At 46.2% G+C, this 16,068-nt stretch overlaps 1 protein-coding gene across 5 annotated transcripts in view; it reads right to left on the bottom strand.

Moving 5' to 3' along the window:
• The window catches only part of FAXDC2 (fatty acid hydroxylase domain containing 2), a 707,939-nt gene that overhangs the window by 119,091 nt on the left and 572,780 nt on the right, over positions 1–16,068 (bottom strand). For all 5 annotated transcript variants that reach the window (XM_069653968.1, XM_069653965.1, XM_069653969.1 and 2 more), the window contains 3 exons: positions 12,943–13,046; positions 5,737–5,858; positions 3,185–3,390 (listed from right to left, as the gene is read on the bottom strand). In XM_069653968.1, the coding sequence (XP_069510069.1) occupies positions 3,185–3,390; positions 5,737–5,858; positions 12,943–13,046 (432 nt within the window). The remainder of the gene's footprint in view (positions 1–3,184; positions 3,391–5,736; positions 5,859–12,942; positions 13,047–16,068) is intronic.

The raw sequence follows: 16,068 nt of genomic DNA, 5'->3' as shown, positions 1-16,068 counted from the left end.
CTGGTAGGCCTGCAATGTGACAGCATACAAGTCAATATATGTTGCACATGGGCAAGTGTGGCAGAAGGGCGGTGACAATAAAAACAATCAGGTATTGCATGTGGGCTTAAGCGGCTATGAGGCAGTGAGAATCGAGTCAATCAGTAATAAGTATAGTTAGTCTGAATCTCTAGTGATCTTAGAGGGAAGTCTCTTTTTGGCGAGAAGGCGTAATGTTTGCTCCGTGGACTTAGCAATGGACAGAAATCAGCTTCTGATTTGGTGGTCACGGGCAAATCGATTCAAAATGTACCATGGAGACTTCGATGTGTATCAGGAGGTTGCGTATCTTACCGGATAGATGGTGCGGCCATCTGAGGACAGCTGCAGACAGGGCCCTTAGAGCGCGGCCCTTGGGATGTGCAGCTTTCGCCTCCGGTTTCGGCAGTGTGGTTAAATGGCGCTGGGCAACCAATCTGGATGGTTACAGGATGGTAGCTCCCAGCTACTTTTCCGAGGAAAATACGTCGGCCATCTTAGAATTTTCAAAATACAGCCGACATCTGTTGTAAAGGAGGCTGTGCCTCAACACTGGCACAATACTAAGGGCAGCGCTAGCAAATGGAGGGGTCCCCTTACCGAGTCGGTGTGGGATTGGGCATGGGGTCATCCTGGCTTGCCGTAGCCCATCCGGGGCGGGATGGCCGGCACAGAGGGAAATGGTGGGGTCCTGCCCTTCCGAAGTCGCCTGCTAGTGTGCATTGTCTTGTCATCAAACATATAAACTGTCTATGTGTCCAAAACATATTACTCTGACCCTCACACTAAGAAATGAACTAAAGGTGCAAGGAAATGTATCTGATTTATATTTTGGCAAAAAGAGTTCATAAAAATAAATAGATACATCCAACCGAAACAGTCTTTTCCAAGGAGGAGTTATTGGATCCAGAGGATGCTTTTTCCTTCCCCTGAATATTTTAAGTAAGATAGCAAAAGTGTCTCTTTAAAACAACAGCTTCTCAAGGATGGTAAAAGAGCATCTCTTGAAAAACAGTTTTTTGAAGATGGCTAAATTGTTAATTTCAAATAACAGTTCTTTTAGGATACCAAAAATGTTTCTGCTATACTTCTTCACCCTATACTTTGCAAAAACAAAATAGGTTTCCTTATACAACTCTAATAGACCTCTTTCTGAGTCTTACAGATCCCCTGGTATACTCTCCTGACAGGTATCTTTGCACTCCTGCTACAACTTTACTGGACCTCCTGGTATACTCTCATAACACGAATCTCTTTCTAGGTCTTACAGATCTCCCGGTATACTCTACTGCCAGGTATTTTGCCTCCCAATGTTCATTGCCTGGTGTGTTCCTTTTCACCAGGACTTCTTCTTGAGATCACTGTCCTATAGTTCAGCACAGTTGTATTACTTCACTGTGCTCCACTTCATTGGCTTGATGTACTACTTGTTCCAACTTTCCCCACACTAATATATTATGTATGGAGACTTGTTCAAGTTTTGCCTTTTTATATATATTTTCACTAGGATTCATTTTTGTAGGGTAATACTTGCTCCAACTTTCCCCAATCTGACATCTTATGTATAGAGATGCGTTCTATGTCTTTCACTTGGCCGGTATTCAAATATCTTTTTCTGCTTACATGCCTTTCGGTAAGCACCTGGGTCCCCAAAGGCTCTGGGTAGACTCACCGGTATATTGAAGTGTTCCCGACCTGTGGCACATTGCTGCGGTGAAGCTCCCGCTTCGGAAGAGTCTTTCTCACACTGCAGACCTCTTTCCAGCTCTCCAGACAGCTTTGCGTTCACCTGCAGCACAACCACTGTTTCTCTGTACAACCGTGTTCCTGACAGCTCTGCCAGTGCTGCTGGCTCCCAACGGTTCTCTATTGGTAACTGCGGTGCCCCTTCTGGCCTTGCACCAAACGGGTATCTCACACATGAGAGCACCGGAGTAGAAGTGCCTGCTTTCTGCCTCAGCTCTGCTTCTCTAGTCTATGGCTCTGCTTCCTTCTTCTGTGGTTCTCCTGATTTGAATGCGTATACCCTCTTTAAAAGTCTTGCTCACTCTGGGCTCCACAAAACAACTAGTCTGCATGCTCTGCATTAACTCCTTCCTCCTTGTCTCAGTACCTAGGGTTTTCTGGGCTGGAGTCACAGTAGTTCTATGATTTCCAATGTGATATTGTTCCGAATTTCTATTCAGAAATCCATTATAGAGAGGAGAAGCTAAATGTGTGTTATGAGTGCAGGAGGCATGAATGATGTTTTGCCCAGAGTGATTTTCAAGAAGAGGTTTTGGGGGTTTACAACGGCAAGGACTTGTATAGTGACAACAAGCCATCAAGCCAACAAGAATTTAGGAATTATGAAGTATTCTTCTCTTGGAAGGGAAGAATACCACATCTCTCCTGATGGGGTCATTACCTTTCCCGGAAGCCGTCTCCTTCCATGTGATCCTCACTCATAATACAATCCCCGGGGTCAGGATGAGATTGCGGCTGCCATCACCTGGCCACATGGAAGGAGATCTTTGTCAGGGAATCAGTGATGACTCCATAGGAGGACTCCATAGGAGTCATCACAACTGTAACTTGTTCAATGTTTCAGCTTTTAACAGCAAATTTTGAGTTCTTTTTCTTGAGAAATTTGGTAAACCTCACATATTATTCCAGATTTTTCTACAGTTGGGTATTTTCTCTAGCTAAAATGATCTCAAGCAGCAGTAATACTGCCCCTGTATTACTTTGTAATTGAAGCTGCTCCTTAAGTGTCAGTGTGGGTGCACAAGAAATATTTTAAAATATTCCCCCAGATCTCCCACCCTTTCCTCCGTTTCAACAACAAACCCACCTCCCTGTTCTGTGTGTGGCAGGCTTTACATGAAGGTTTCCACGTGTTGGACCTTAAGGGTAGCCTAACACCCGAATGATCCCTCATACATAATAATCACACATTCTGGTTCGGATGATTTTGTTCGTATAAGAATTTTTTAGGGGAATCAGTATTTGATTTTCATTTCCTATTGTCTTTTCACAATATAAAGACTGCCTTACAAGTGAAACATTCTCTTAGTCTTTAATCGGTTTCTATGGAAAGCTCAGTGAGGGACACTCCGAGAGATCCAGAATAGTAACCCATGCCATGCTCCCTTCCCTCTGTGTCCTCGATGTCAGCTGGACTTACCGATGGGAGTAGTAGAACATAAGCTCTTCAATGAGGATGAAGACAGACAGCTCCAGCAGCACCCAATGGAAAGTGGGCAGCTCTGGTCCGCATGGGTTCCCCCTCCACTGCATGAAGGGATACATAACCATTACCATGGGTAGCGAGATGAAAATCTGGTTACAGAGAACTGTGAGGGCTGCCTGGCGAAGCCTGGCTGAGTCCACCTGAGGAAGAGAGGGAGCACAGGTCAAAAGGTCAGCACACAAGACTAGGTTTAAGACATGCCATAGCTGTATCAGATATAAATTGACAAATCGCTAAATGTCAACTACATCACTATTGAAGGAAACATGTCACAACTATGTTAGTTATACAAATTAGTATATTAGACAAATCAGAAGTAGCTCAGTCCTACAGAAGACATTTCAGAGGCTGCTCAGCCATACATCAGAAATGTCACAGCCTGCTCATTCATGAATGAGGCGTGAAAGCCATCATATATGAACATGTCTCAGCTTGGCCAGTCATACATGGTAAACATCACTAAAATTTAAATTGTACATCAAACATGCAAGTGAAAGTACATTCACACATGTGGCCTTCACAGGCAGGCCAGTAATACATGAAACATGCCAACAGTCACTTGTATATGATATATGCGAGACAGGCCATTAATACAGGCGACATATCACAATCATGAAGTCATATATGAAGGCCATGCACCATCAGGTCTGGCGTGCATGGGAATTGGCTACCTGTAACTTATGAAAACGTTGAAGGTCTGGTTATGGAACACTACTTTTAAACAGGGGCGTTGCTAGGGGGGGGCTAAGGGGGCTATAGCCCCTGATCTTTTGGTTGTAGCCCCGGATAGAATCTCAGGAGCTACAGCCAAAAGACTAGCTAGCCCCCAGTCCCAACAGTTCTGACATCAGCTTAGCCCCGGGTCTTTTCCAGACCTAGCAACTCCCCTGCTTTTAAATCTCATTTTATTTCAGATTTTTTTTTATTCAACTTTGTACTGTTTTCTATATTTTACTGGATAATGTGTATGTTTATTGTACAGCACCCATTTGTGCCGTGTTCATACATTTAAAAAAAGTGTAATAAATAAATAATGGGAAAAGTCACAGGGAAGACAGTAACACATGGGACATCCAACTAACATGTCATGTGTACAAGAATCATATCCCTGCTAGGCCATTCATATGAGAGATGCTAGAGGGAGGCCATTTTGTAGGAGAAATGTTGCGATAATCCGTACAAGCGTTCTGCGTTTGAGGTAGTAACGCTAGCACCTATGGCTACCAAAAAAGGGGGACCCTGTTCCCCCTTTTTTAATTACTTTGGTGGGTTTCCTCACCCAGGCAGCGTATTCAGGACAAGCTGTTGGCATTTTAACATTTTTTTATTGTGCACTGTGTTGCACCTTTACGGTTTTTCAGTGATTTTGCCATTCATGTCTATATGGTAGCCAATAAGGTTACCTCTTTGTTTTACGTACTGTATTTTAGAACCACTGGTTTTGTTGGCCTTCCGGTATTGGAAAGCTGCTAAAGCTTTCACTGATGCAAGCTTTCTGATAGGATTTTTGGGATAAGCAGGGTGCATATGTGGGCATATTTTTGAGCAATTACTTACGCGAGCACTGCCCTTGACCCAAAGCAGCTGAGAGGACCAACGAGGACCCCAGGAACTCTGGCAGAAGCCTTCATTGGCAAATCCCAATCCCATGAGGCAGATCTCTGCCTCTCTCAACCAGGGGACACCTGTTGAGGTGATTCTCTCCCTGGAACTGGGGTGGACTGGCATTGTAGTCTATAATCAGGTGTGGTACATACTTTTGTTGCTGCTAGTGCTGTACTGGCACTAGGAGCACACAGGCTTGCCTTGCTGTCTTAATGGGGCATTATACAAACATTGCTATGCTTGCCATCTTTCCTGGATATTGTATATACACACACGCTGGACTGTTCTTGCAGGCTACATTGCAGTGTTCTACATACAAAGGTATTGTTGCTGGGAATACTGCACTGGTACAAAGGCACGGCCATTATTGCTGCCTTAGCAAGTCATTATGGATACATGACTACCTTGACAACTTTACAGGGGTGTTATACTTGGAGGGTTGTTCTTGCTCACTTGAGTTCAATACATACATGACTGTTCTCGACACAAGTATGGGCGCTGTTACACCCAGAGAACTATTAGTGCCACTTGTACTGGGCTGTTATACAGAGAATGCTGTTCTTTGTCTGTACTTGTCTGGCAAACACACAATGGTGTTTTGCTAGCTTAACAGGGCAGGTATACATTCGGACAGTTTTTTCATCTGTACTGCCCTGGTCTGCCTTCCGAAGTTCTTATTAATGCCTTTTATCTGGCTTTTCTTTCTGCCTACACTAAGGTTGTACATGCATGCAGGGCTAAATGTTCTTGATACCTGTACTGTGTGTTGTGCACTGGGAGCTGAACTGTGGCGGTGTTCATGTAGGGTTTCGCTTGAGAACTATACTGGGCTTATATTCGCGCAGGACTATTTAGACAAAAGTACTGAGTGTTATACACACAGGGCTGTTCTTGCCGAGCTGAATCCTGTAGCGAGTGATCGCAGTGGGTTTCCCAGTTGTATCGATGATCATCAACAGGGCATTGAAAAACCAGAAGGCGAGACTTGGAATCACCAGGGTGCCTGGGAATGAGAACAGGGAACAGGTTAAATGTACAGTTAGGCACACTACAGGGTAAAGGCACACCAACGGGAAAAGGCACTGCTGGGGGATACTTGTGCTGTTCTGGGCAGCCTAGCATACATCAGCATTTGGCGATAATACATAATACAAATCAAATAGAGAATATCACCTTCATTGTGATTTAGGTACTCCTAGGGGATCATTGTGGGTTTACCAGCGTTGGCAAAAATGGTGGTATTTGAAATATCACCCGTTTTTAGCATCCGCCCAATTATGGGCTGGCAACGCATGCGAAATGTACTACATGCATTAAATACTGCATGTTTATGGGTTGAGACAAAATGATACTGCACTACTTGAAAAAACAATGAAACTTGGTCATATATGACGTATGTCCCAAAAGGATGATGGGGGATGGCGAGTTACAAATGGGGGTGAGAATGCAAGTAACAGTGACGCACAATATTCAAAAGGGTCACAAATAACAATTCAGTTCATTTTTTATCCATGCGGCAACCGCAATATGAACTGCTGCTGTCCCATTTTTCACTCAAATAGTGACCAAAATAATGTTGAATTATTTTTTAGAAAAGGAGATATGGGGTATTTCTGAAATATCACTTGCACTATTTCAGAAATATCCCATGTGCAGAATGCATTTTGCACCCTATCATGGGAAGAGCGATGATCACTTAAAGGGATAGTTCACTCTAAAATATTATTGGCTAAAAAAATGGCCCATAATCAAAAATATATATAAAAAATATTTTTAAACAAAGTCCCTATGTAAAGTTTTGAAATGGATGAGCCTCCTGTGCTTGTGTTAATTTCTGCCCTTGCAGCACTAATGAAGCAAAAACCAGCTGGCTGTAATACACAAAAGCTACCAGCAGGTGGCTTTTGCTTCATTAGTGCCGCAAGGGCAGAAATTAACACAAGCACAGGAGGCTCATCCATTGCCAGAGAGCAGAGATTAACAGATCCTGCTGCTGGTAAGTGCTTTACATTTAATTCTTTTTTGAAAGCACTGCAAAATAAATGCTGCGGTTCTCTTTCTAACTTAAAAAGAAAACCGCAGCATTTATAATGTTTTATTTATGTTGGCTGTGGCTTCAGCTTTGAGTCTTCTGGGCTCCCCCGACCCGGGTGAGCCCAGGAGACTCAAAGCTGAAGCCACAGCAAACATAAATAATAACATTGTTGTATTTAAAAATGCAGCGTTTTTCTTTCTATGTTTCCCAGAGCCAGAGAAACGTGGAAAGAAAACCGCTGTATTTAGAAATACAACAACGTTGTATTTCTGACTGCTGCGGCTTTCGCTTTGAGTCTCCTGGACTCCCCCGACCCGGCGGAACCCAGGAGACTCAAGGCAAAAGCCGCTGCAGTCAGAAATACAACGTTGTTGTATTTGTGATTGCTGTGGTTTTCCAACCACACCAATCACAAATGCAACAACTTTGTATTTATAACTGCTGCTCCTTTGCTTTTATCACTTTCATTTTACGTTTTCTGTGCTTTCTTGGGCTTGGGGAGCACCGAAAACGTAAAATGAAAGTGAAGGCAACCTCCCAAGCTCATGTACAGCTCTGCTCTGGCTGCAGTAAGCAAAAGCTCCCAGTAGGGGGCTTTTGCTGCTTGTTTAGTGCCCCCAGGGCAGAGCTTTAACATGAGTTGAGAAGGCTGCCTGGAATGGCAAAATGGATGCTCCCATTTAAACGCTTTGAGCCTCGTTTGCTCAAAAGTTTACATAGGAACATTCATTAAAATTATGTTTAATGCATGCTTTTCATTATTGCCCATCTGTGGGACAATAATATTTTTGAGCGCACTATTCCTTTAATGCCTTCCATAGTCTGTAGCGCTCTGTCCCCCCAGCAGACCAGGCTACAAAACTGCTCTTATCATTGCACAACTGCAGCTTTAGAATGTAGGCCATATTAACGTACTATCAAGTCCCGTACGCTCCCTTCCTTGCCATCTCGTTGGGACAGATTATAAAGAACAGGGAAATTGGGGAGGAGGCAGCAGAAGCAGCATATATCAACACGCTTCAAGCAAAACACTTACGTAGAACCTGCTGGCCACAAGAAACCACCCTTCCAGCACTTGTAGGTTCTGAATACTCACAGGGCATAGTAGCTCTGGCCACCCCTGGCCCCTCTGTATTCTTTATTTATTTAATTTGTACTGCTAGCCCACGTTCGCTCCCTGCTGCCCTGTGGGCGCTTTGAAACAGAATTGATTTCATGTATAGCGCCTAACAAGAAAACAATAAATAAATAAAAACATTCTAGAGTAGAAGCCAATTGGCTAATGCTTACAAAAGAATGTGGGCATGTGCCACATTGCCACCCTATAGATCTTTAGGATAGAAGCACGCCTCTAGAGAGCTACAGATGCTGCCTTGGATCTGATGCCTATGAAGTCTCCCAGGAATGAGAACATCAGGCAAAACATTACAGACCACAATCCACTGAACAGTAGTGGCATTAGTCATTGTATCGCTTGTAGCACAAACTTGGCTCCAGAGCAGCGGAGTGCTTTACAACGACAGGGTGCCAGCACTGGGCCTGGCATTGTATACAGTAACGCCTGATGTTCAAGCAAAATATCAGCGAGATTTACAAAATATATACCTGCCAAAAAAGTCTAGATCTATCCAAATAGGAGGATTATGGTCTGGAAACCGACATGTAGAAGCCCAAAAGAGCGTCATGCTGAGGCGGATGCACAACTGTGTGTTGCGCTTGCTTGGGGCAGCATGATGTTGTGACAAAAGGGAAGGAAGGGTAGCGAGTGGGGATTGGGGGGGGTGGGGAGGACAGAGGAGCAGGAGATGGGATTTCGGGGGTGATCCTGAAAGTGGGAAAAAGGGGAGTGCAACCTTACATGCAACGTCACTTTTCTGTTGGCGAGCCGCAGACCTAGCTGATAGTGAAAGTTTATAGCTTTAGAAATAGCATGATTATCCAGCGCTGCCTGGGCTGGAAAATGGGTAGAATTGGTGCCTGATTTAAATTTAAAAAAACATTAAATCTTGATGGGTGAAGGAAGGAACCATCCTTAATACTCCTCCATCCACATGGGAGACTGGAAAGGGCCCCTTACGGGACAAAGCATGCAACTAGCGCACTCTCCTGGCTGATGTCATAGCAACAAACTAGGTAGGAAACTAGCCCAAGACTTGAGTCTCCAACCAACCAACTTCAAAGACATGAGTGAAAACAGCAACAACTAAAACCTATGCTACAAATATCCCACAGCACACCGCTCCTCACTGCTTAATGTGCATAGGTGCTATCTGGAATAATACCTCTATAGTTCAGGGGCAACACGCTCGCCTTGGGAACAAGACAACACACAACCCAGGTTCGATCCCCGGATCTGCGCTAACAAACCTGAGTATTAAGCGCGTTATAAGTAACCAATTACAATTAAACATCGGAATCCTCTCAGAATCCCGACAGCTTCTCTGCACTGGCATTTGAAGGATTCCTGGAGATTTGCGGAGCCGACTGCAGGACATTTAACCAGACCAGAACCTCCCAAAGAAATCTACAACTAAAAGTCATGAAGCGACAATACCCCAATGTCTACCTTCACTCACCCCTCTCATCCCTCAGCTAAACTCCCGCTTTACTAAAATTTGTACAACCTTACACCTCACTCACTTAAGACAACCCACCGGGTCAGATATAATTAACGAACTCCTCCCCTCCCCTTCTTCTATCACCATCCACCCACTCAATCGATCAATGTTTCACAAGGCAGAAGCTGCCCTTACAGCTCCTCTGAACCCATTCATAACCCAGGCATTTGTCCATTACTATGCCAACATACATTACTCTTGCTCTTGCTCTTTACTCTTGGCCCCTTCTTTTCCCCACCAGTAAGGTGCAGAATGAGACAGGTCTTCTTTTTGGCATAAAAAGGCTGCAGATTTATTTTCACACACATAATAAAAAACACAGCAAACAATTGTGAAAATAGTTCCGAAGGTGCGGCGACTGCTCCGTGTACAAAATCTGCTTTGCCCTTTTCCCAACAAAGTCCACAGTAGGCACAACTCCCCCAGCCCTTTGTGCCTGAGATACGCCTGCCCCTGCAGGTTTTCCTGGGCTGAGAGAACACTGTTTGTTCTGGGGAAGCTGAGCCCTCATTGCCACCACCAGAGGCCCCCGCCGCTTAAGCTCCCAAGAGGCGCTGGTCCGAGAAGAGCGAAGACCCTTCCGGCTTTCCCATGGCTCATTCAGAGTCTGTCTCTTGTCACTGGTCGGCAAAACACTGCCTCGCCATCCCGAGATGTCAACGACCAGGCCTTGACGTAGCTGTTCCTTATGCAGGGTGGGTGGGTGGAAAAACGAAAATCATTTCCTGCTGCGCGGGCTTCCTTCTGCGGAGGCTGGATGCTTCTGCAGCCGGACGCCCGCTGCTTATATGGGGCTTGGCCCGCCCCCTTTCTTTGTTGCCCTTTGCAGGCTTTTCCAGCGCTTTGGCGCATTTCGCCTTATCCCTTCCCCTTACCCAGGGGGGCAGGAGGAGGAGGACCATGCCTCCTCCATTTTGTCTTTTTTTCCGTCATCACCTTCATAACCCAGGCATTTGTCCATTACTATGCCAACATACATTACTCTTGGTCTTGACTCTTGGCCCCTTCCTTTCCCCTCCAGTAAGGTGCAGAATGAGGCATGTCTTCTTTTTGGCATAAAAAGGCAGCAGGTTTATTTTCACACACATAATAAAAAACACAGCAAACAATTGTGAAAATAGTTCCGAAGGTGCAGCTACTGCTCCGTGTCCAAAACCTTCTTCCCCCTTTTCCCAACAAAGTCCACAGTAGGCACAACTCCCCCAACCCTTCGTGCCTCAGACCCGCCTGCTCCTGCAGGTGTTCCTAGGCTGAGAGAGTGCCATTTGTTCAGGGGAAGCTGAGCCCTCATTGCTACTACAAGACGCCCCTGACGCTTAGGCTCCCAAGAGGCGCTGGTCTGAGAAGAGAGAAGACCCTTCCGGCTTTCACATGGCTCATTCGGAGTCCGTCTCTTGTCACTGGTCGCCAAAACACTGCCACGCCGAAGGTGGGTTATGGTCCACCGCGGCTCCCCTCTTCCCTATTTCATAGTTCCAGGAGCTTTGTGCACACATTCCAATAAAACAGCTCCATGCCAGATGCCGACAAATGCACACCATCCTTTAAGTAATACTCCGGGGATTTCAAATTGATCAAGTCGTGCCTGATCTGGGGAAAACCACTGCCCCTGTAGAATTTGGCCATTGCGCAATTCAATTTCCTTCTCGACTTCTCCACCGCTGAGTGACTCTCAGTGCCCCTCCATTCCTGCCTTGGAATGATTTCCGACCACAAAATCTCGGTCTCTCCCAGCTGCAATGACAACTCCTGCAGGGTAAACATCTCCCTCACCGGGGTCCCCCTCCCAAAGCTCGTCAGATCGTTGCCCCCAAGGTGTATGATCAAGACATCCGGCTTTTGCTGCTTACCCAGCAGTTTGTGAATTTGTGCCTTTTAAATTAACAATATTCGGCGTGCGGGCCTTGCCGACTGCACCTTCTTGTCAATTTCACCACACGCGGCCCGGGTCACTGTCCCGACTCCATCACAAAGCACCCTTTACCGCACTTCCTGATGTGTATCTCCTTTAGTTCAGCCATGTCTAACAAACTTATTTGACTCCTCCAGTCCGACTGCTCAAAATCAATGCCCCCGCTTTCACCCATTCCGGCCCGGGTGTGTCCAAATGAGGTCAGCCGCACAAACTTCCCAATGCCCAGCCCCTGATGCACTCAACGATCTCTTCCGCCTTTGTCAGTTTCACCCGAAGCAGCCCGGTTCTGCTTATAATATCCGTATTCTGGCTCTAACCACAGCGGCTGTCCGCCTACCTTGATACTGCCTGGCAGCATGCTGGGCTGACTCCGCTGCTCTTCCGACTCTCCGGTGGGTCTCTGCGACCCTCTCCCCGGTGGGTCTCTGCGACCCTCTCCTCTCACTGTGCCATCCTCGATCGACTGCCGCAGGACCGCTGCTCCTCGCCTCAGCGATCCCGGTACAGCTGCTTCACGCCTCTGCTGTCCTCCGACGGCTGCTCTCCTCCTCGAATAGCCAGTGGCGGCCCCAAGCACCAGCACCATGGCTCGCTCCGGGACAGCTCCCAGCCGCCTCCCAGCGCTGGCCGCGTTCTCCCCGACTCTCAGCTGGCCAATGGCTCGATCCGGACGCCCTCCAGGTTCTCTTGCGCCGCTCCCACTATCTGGTCCTAAACAAAGGGAAAAAAACCTGAAAATTCTTTCCTGCTGCGGCGGGTGTCCTTCTGCTGGAGGCTGGATGCTTCTGCAGCCGGACGCCCGCCGCTTACATGGGGCTTGGACCGCCCCTTTTCTTTGTTGCCCTTCACAGGCTTTTGCAGCACTTGGCACGCTTTGCCTTATCCCTCCCCCTTACCCAGGGGCGAGGGAGGAGGACTCTGCCCGAGTTATCGGGGTGCCTCCTCCATTTTGTCTTTTTTCCGTCGTCACCTTCATACCCATCACAAAGAACAAATGAGTGTTCACACAGGCACACAGGGAACGGGTACATCCGACCTGCACATATCAGGTCCAGAGGTTTTTCTGCATCTGCCTTTCCTGCTATCTGACTACCGCCTCCACCTGCCTTTCTTACAGAGTGAGGCCTACATTATTAGAGACCACTTACCTTACCATACCATACAGAGGTTAATGTAGCATAAACTGGACACAACTCAAGGCAGCCTACAGCCCATAGCAGAGCACGATGGCACACAGAGCACATGAGCATGCCTGGCTCTATAAAGCACACGATGAGACTGCGCCCTGCAGCACACGATGACACGCATCCTGACGTAGCACATGCGGACACACGCACCCAAACACCTCCACGGTGACACATAGCTTGATGCAATGCATATGGATGTACAGACTGCAGGATTCAAAACATACAGCTTGAAAAATAAACATGGGGGTACACAACTGAGGCTCAGAAGCATTAACAGTTGGTGTGGGTGTGTGTGTGTTTTAGTCGGGTTAAGAGGTTCAGCGCATACTCACCAAGAGAAAAGAGCGCCCACTCACTGCCTCCATAGAAAGTGTGCAGCTTTCCCCACTGCACCTGCCAGAAGTACCCAGAGGCGCCCCAGAACCGCTGCAGGTGCCTAAGGAGAGATGCAGGGGAATAAAGTAAGGCCTCACAGAACACCATTGCAAATAATCTAGTACCCCCAAATGCCCTTGAAATCAGGAAATCCTAATTAGAAATAAAATCACGGCTACTAGAGTCCCGACAAATACACAGGGTCGCACTGGTGTGTACAAGGAATCGGCCCATGATGGAAGAGGGGCCCACAGTCACTCATCGCTATTCGTTCTTTTGTGACAGAACATTGAGTAGCACCCAACGTGGAGTTTGCTGGTGAAATGTGTTGCAAATTGTGCATTTTAAAGAATATGTGTTCAATAATACTGGGCAAAACCACTAGCTGCACAGTGAAGTAACTCATCAAACTGGCCCACTTTAGTAAAACAATGGACCAACTTTTGGGCCTGCACATCAGGCGTTGCCCTATTGCATACAGAGCTGTCTGAGCAGGCAAAGACCGCCAAATTAGGCGTCACGGAATAACACCAGCAGAGGAATTCAGATGTGCCTCACAAACCCTATTAATGCTAAAAGAACCAACCTGATGAAATATCTGCAAGAAACACGCTTCCCCAACTCTCCCAAATACCAAAATATATCGGGCCTCATTAGAACCATTTTGTTGAATCTTGCAGCTCCTCCAAATGTAAAAGTAGAGGAGATGGAAGGCCTGCCGTACTTGGCTTCCATCTCTGGGACTCCCTCCCTCTCCACCTGCGCTAGTCGCAGTCACAGTTTATTTTTTTAGAGAGGCTCTAAAAACCCATCCCTCTACTTTATTCTCCATTACTACTGTCTCCTGTTACTTTATTTCTTTCTCATTGTTCCACCTTCACCAAGGTGCTAGATGCAATTCTGTCTGTTAGACTGACATTTAATTCCTCAAATCAAATCCTCAAATCGAAACAGAAAATACCTATAGCCACTCAAAGTTAACATTTTGAGGACCTATTATGAGCAGTGAAGGATATGGGGAGGTCTGCCGACATCAGCTATCTGGAGTGCCTATTAGTGCCAGAGAATTAAGGCGAATCCCATTTAAGGCCAGTAAATCAGAAGAAACTGGTTTCTATTTGTGTGCATAACCATGCATCGGGCTAGTCTTGATTGCGCTCTGAACCCAGTCCCAAGCAGGTGTTGGTTTCAGAACTACATGACCTTAACCCGGACCTAATCACATGCCTCTGTTGCCACGCCAGCCTTGCCAATGGACCTGTGCGTGCTCCTCAGCTCTGCTTTCCCGCGCTAACTCGTGGAGCAGTTTTAGGAGCTCCTCTCATGGACAGCCTGGTTGTGCACTTCGCCCTTGCTCCCCGTTTGATTCTGCCAGTTCCCTGTCTGCTGCCTCTGCCTATGTGTTCCATATACAGTTGGATCATTGCCCAAGTCTATCTGTTACTTGTGTTGAAAGGTCATTGTCTGTTTTTGCCCGTGCCTAGCAATTGCTGTACTTTACCTTCTTACACTGCACCCGGCACCGCTTTCCCGGCTACGCTTTACCTTTATCTTCTTTTAACATGGTACTGCCGCTCTGAGCCACGCCCAGATAAGTAATCACTGACCTCTGAGGCAAGATGTAATATGCGCACGCTGCTAAAGATTGAGGGAACATATTTAACATCACTTTTGCTGCTTAGATATATCAAAGTGCAGCAAACACGTTTTGTCGCAATCCCCATTATCAAAAAGCGCCTGCAATAGTGCAAAAATGAATAGGATACTAACTGACTGGAAGAGCAATTGGTTGCCACAAAGGCAGATGTTCCAAGGTGTGGTGGTAGGAGACTCCCAGTTTTGAGTTCTGCAGATGACGCAGTACTTCTGGCAACCACACCCAAATCACTTCAACTCAAGGATCGACAGGTACACCGAGTACATGCCAGCCAGGGGCCTAAGAGTTAATCAAAGGAAGTGCCTAAAAATTGCGTGTGTCAGGTAAAAGGAAGATTAAACCCAGATTCTGCTTAAATGGGTACCAATTGGGGTCGAAGATAAATTCAACTACCTGGGTCTCCGATTTATCACCATGCTGACCTTGGAGGATCAGACAGTCAAATCAGCGCGTAGAGTAGCAGCTGCATGTCTCTGCAGGAAATCTTGCCCTCCTATATGTTGGAAACCTCAGAATGTGCCGTGTTTGACACCAGCAGTTGAGCCAATACTGCAGCGTATATTCGAAAGAAGATACCCATTGAGACAACCCTATCAAATGTATCCTAGAAGAAACGACAATCTGAGGGAGGAAGTCCCTGAAGGAATATAAAAAAAGCAAGGAAAGAAGTCTAGGACGTCATAAGAGAGTATAAACGATGTCCCAGAATATTGGCTCAAGAGGATGTATGGATCTTACAGTAAAGATCCAGTGAACTCTTGAATATGAAAAGGAAGATTACACGTGTACAAAATGTTGCAGAGAATCAACCGTTCAATAACTGTACAGATGCTGAAACACAAGGTAGACTAAGTCATCACAGAAGCTGACTATGAGTGGTGAATATAATGCAGGCAAAGCAGTCACTGTATAGAAGCTGGACATCGGTATCATGAATTTAGTAAGCCAAGTTCAATGAAGAGGAAAGGGAGAAGTGTGTTGCAGCAAGAATAATCTGAAATCATGGAGCTGCATGGCGAGGTTGTCTGGCCTGGAGTCAATATTGAAGCAGCAATGGTCAGCCATCTATTCTGGAAAGGAGTGAACGTGCAAAGGATGAATCATCCCTTGTTAAGGTGTAGAGAAAGAGTGGCAGGTTTTATTCATTTAAGACATTTAAAATCTGCAAAATGGACCAGATCATGGTCTCCTGTCACGTGAGCCAAGGATGAAAATAGAGTCAAACTTGAAGTCCTAGAACACAATAGTGAGTGCCCACACTCCCATGTATTCCCAGAGACAAGCATTCCTTGCAAGGCCAAGTTCAAAGACAATCTTCATGGCAGAAGGCTTGGGGTGATGAGAGATGCTGGGCTAATTGGGTGGGGAGGTAGAGTCAGGCACACCTCCTTGCATCTGGGTCTGGGTTTACGTGCTGCTAAATTAA

Source organism: Ambystoma mexicanum, chromosome 3q, assembly GCF_040938575.1.
Source record: "Ambystoma mexicanum isolate Mex_15411 chromosome 3q, UKY_AmexF1_1, whole genome shotgun sequence".
Classification (NCBI taxonomy): Eukaryota; Metazoa; Chordata; class Amphibia; order Caudata; family Ambystomatidae; genus Ambystoma; species Ambystoma mexicanum.
The sequence above is the reverse complement of the archived record's forward strand: the minus strand, read 5'-3'. Positions and strand labels throughout refer to the sequence as shown.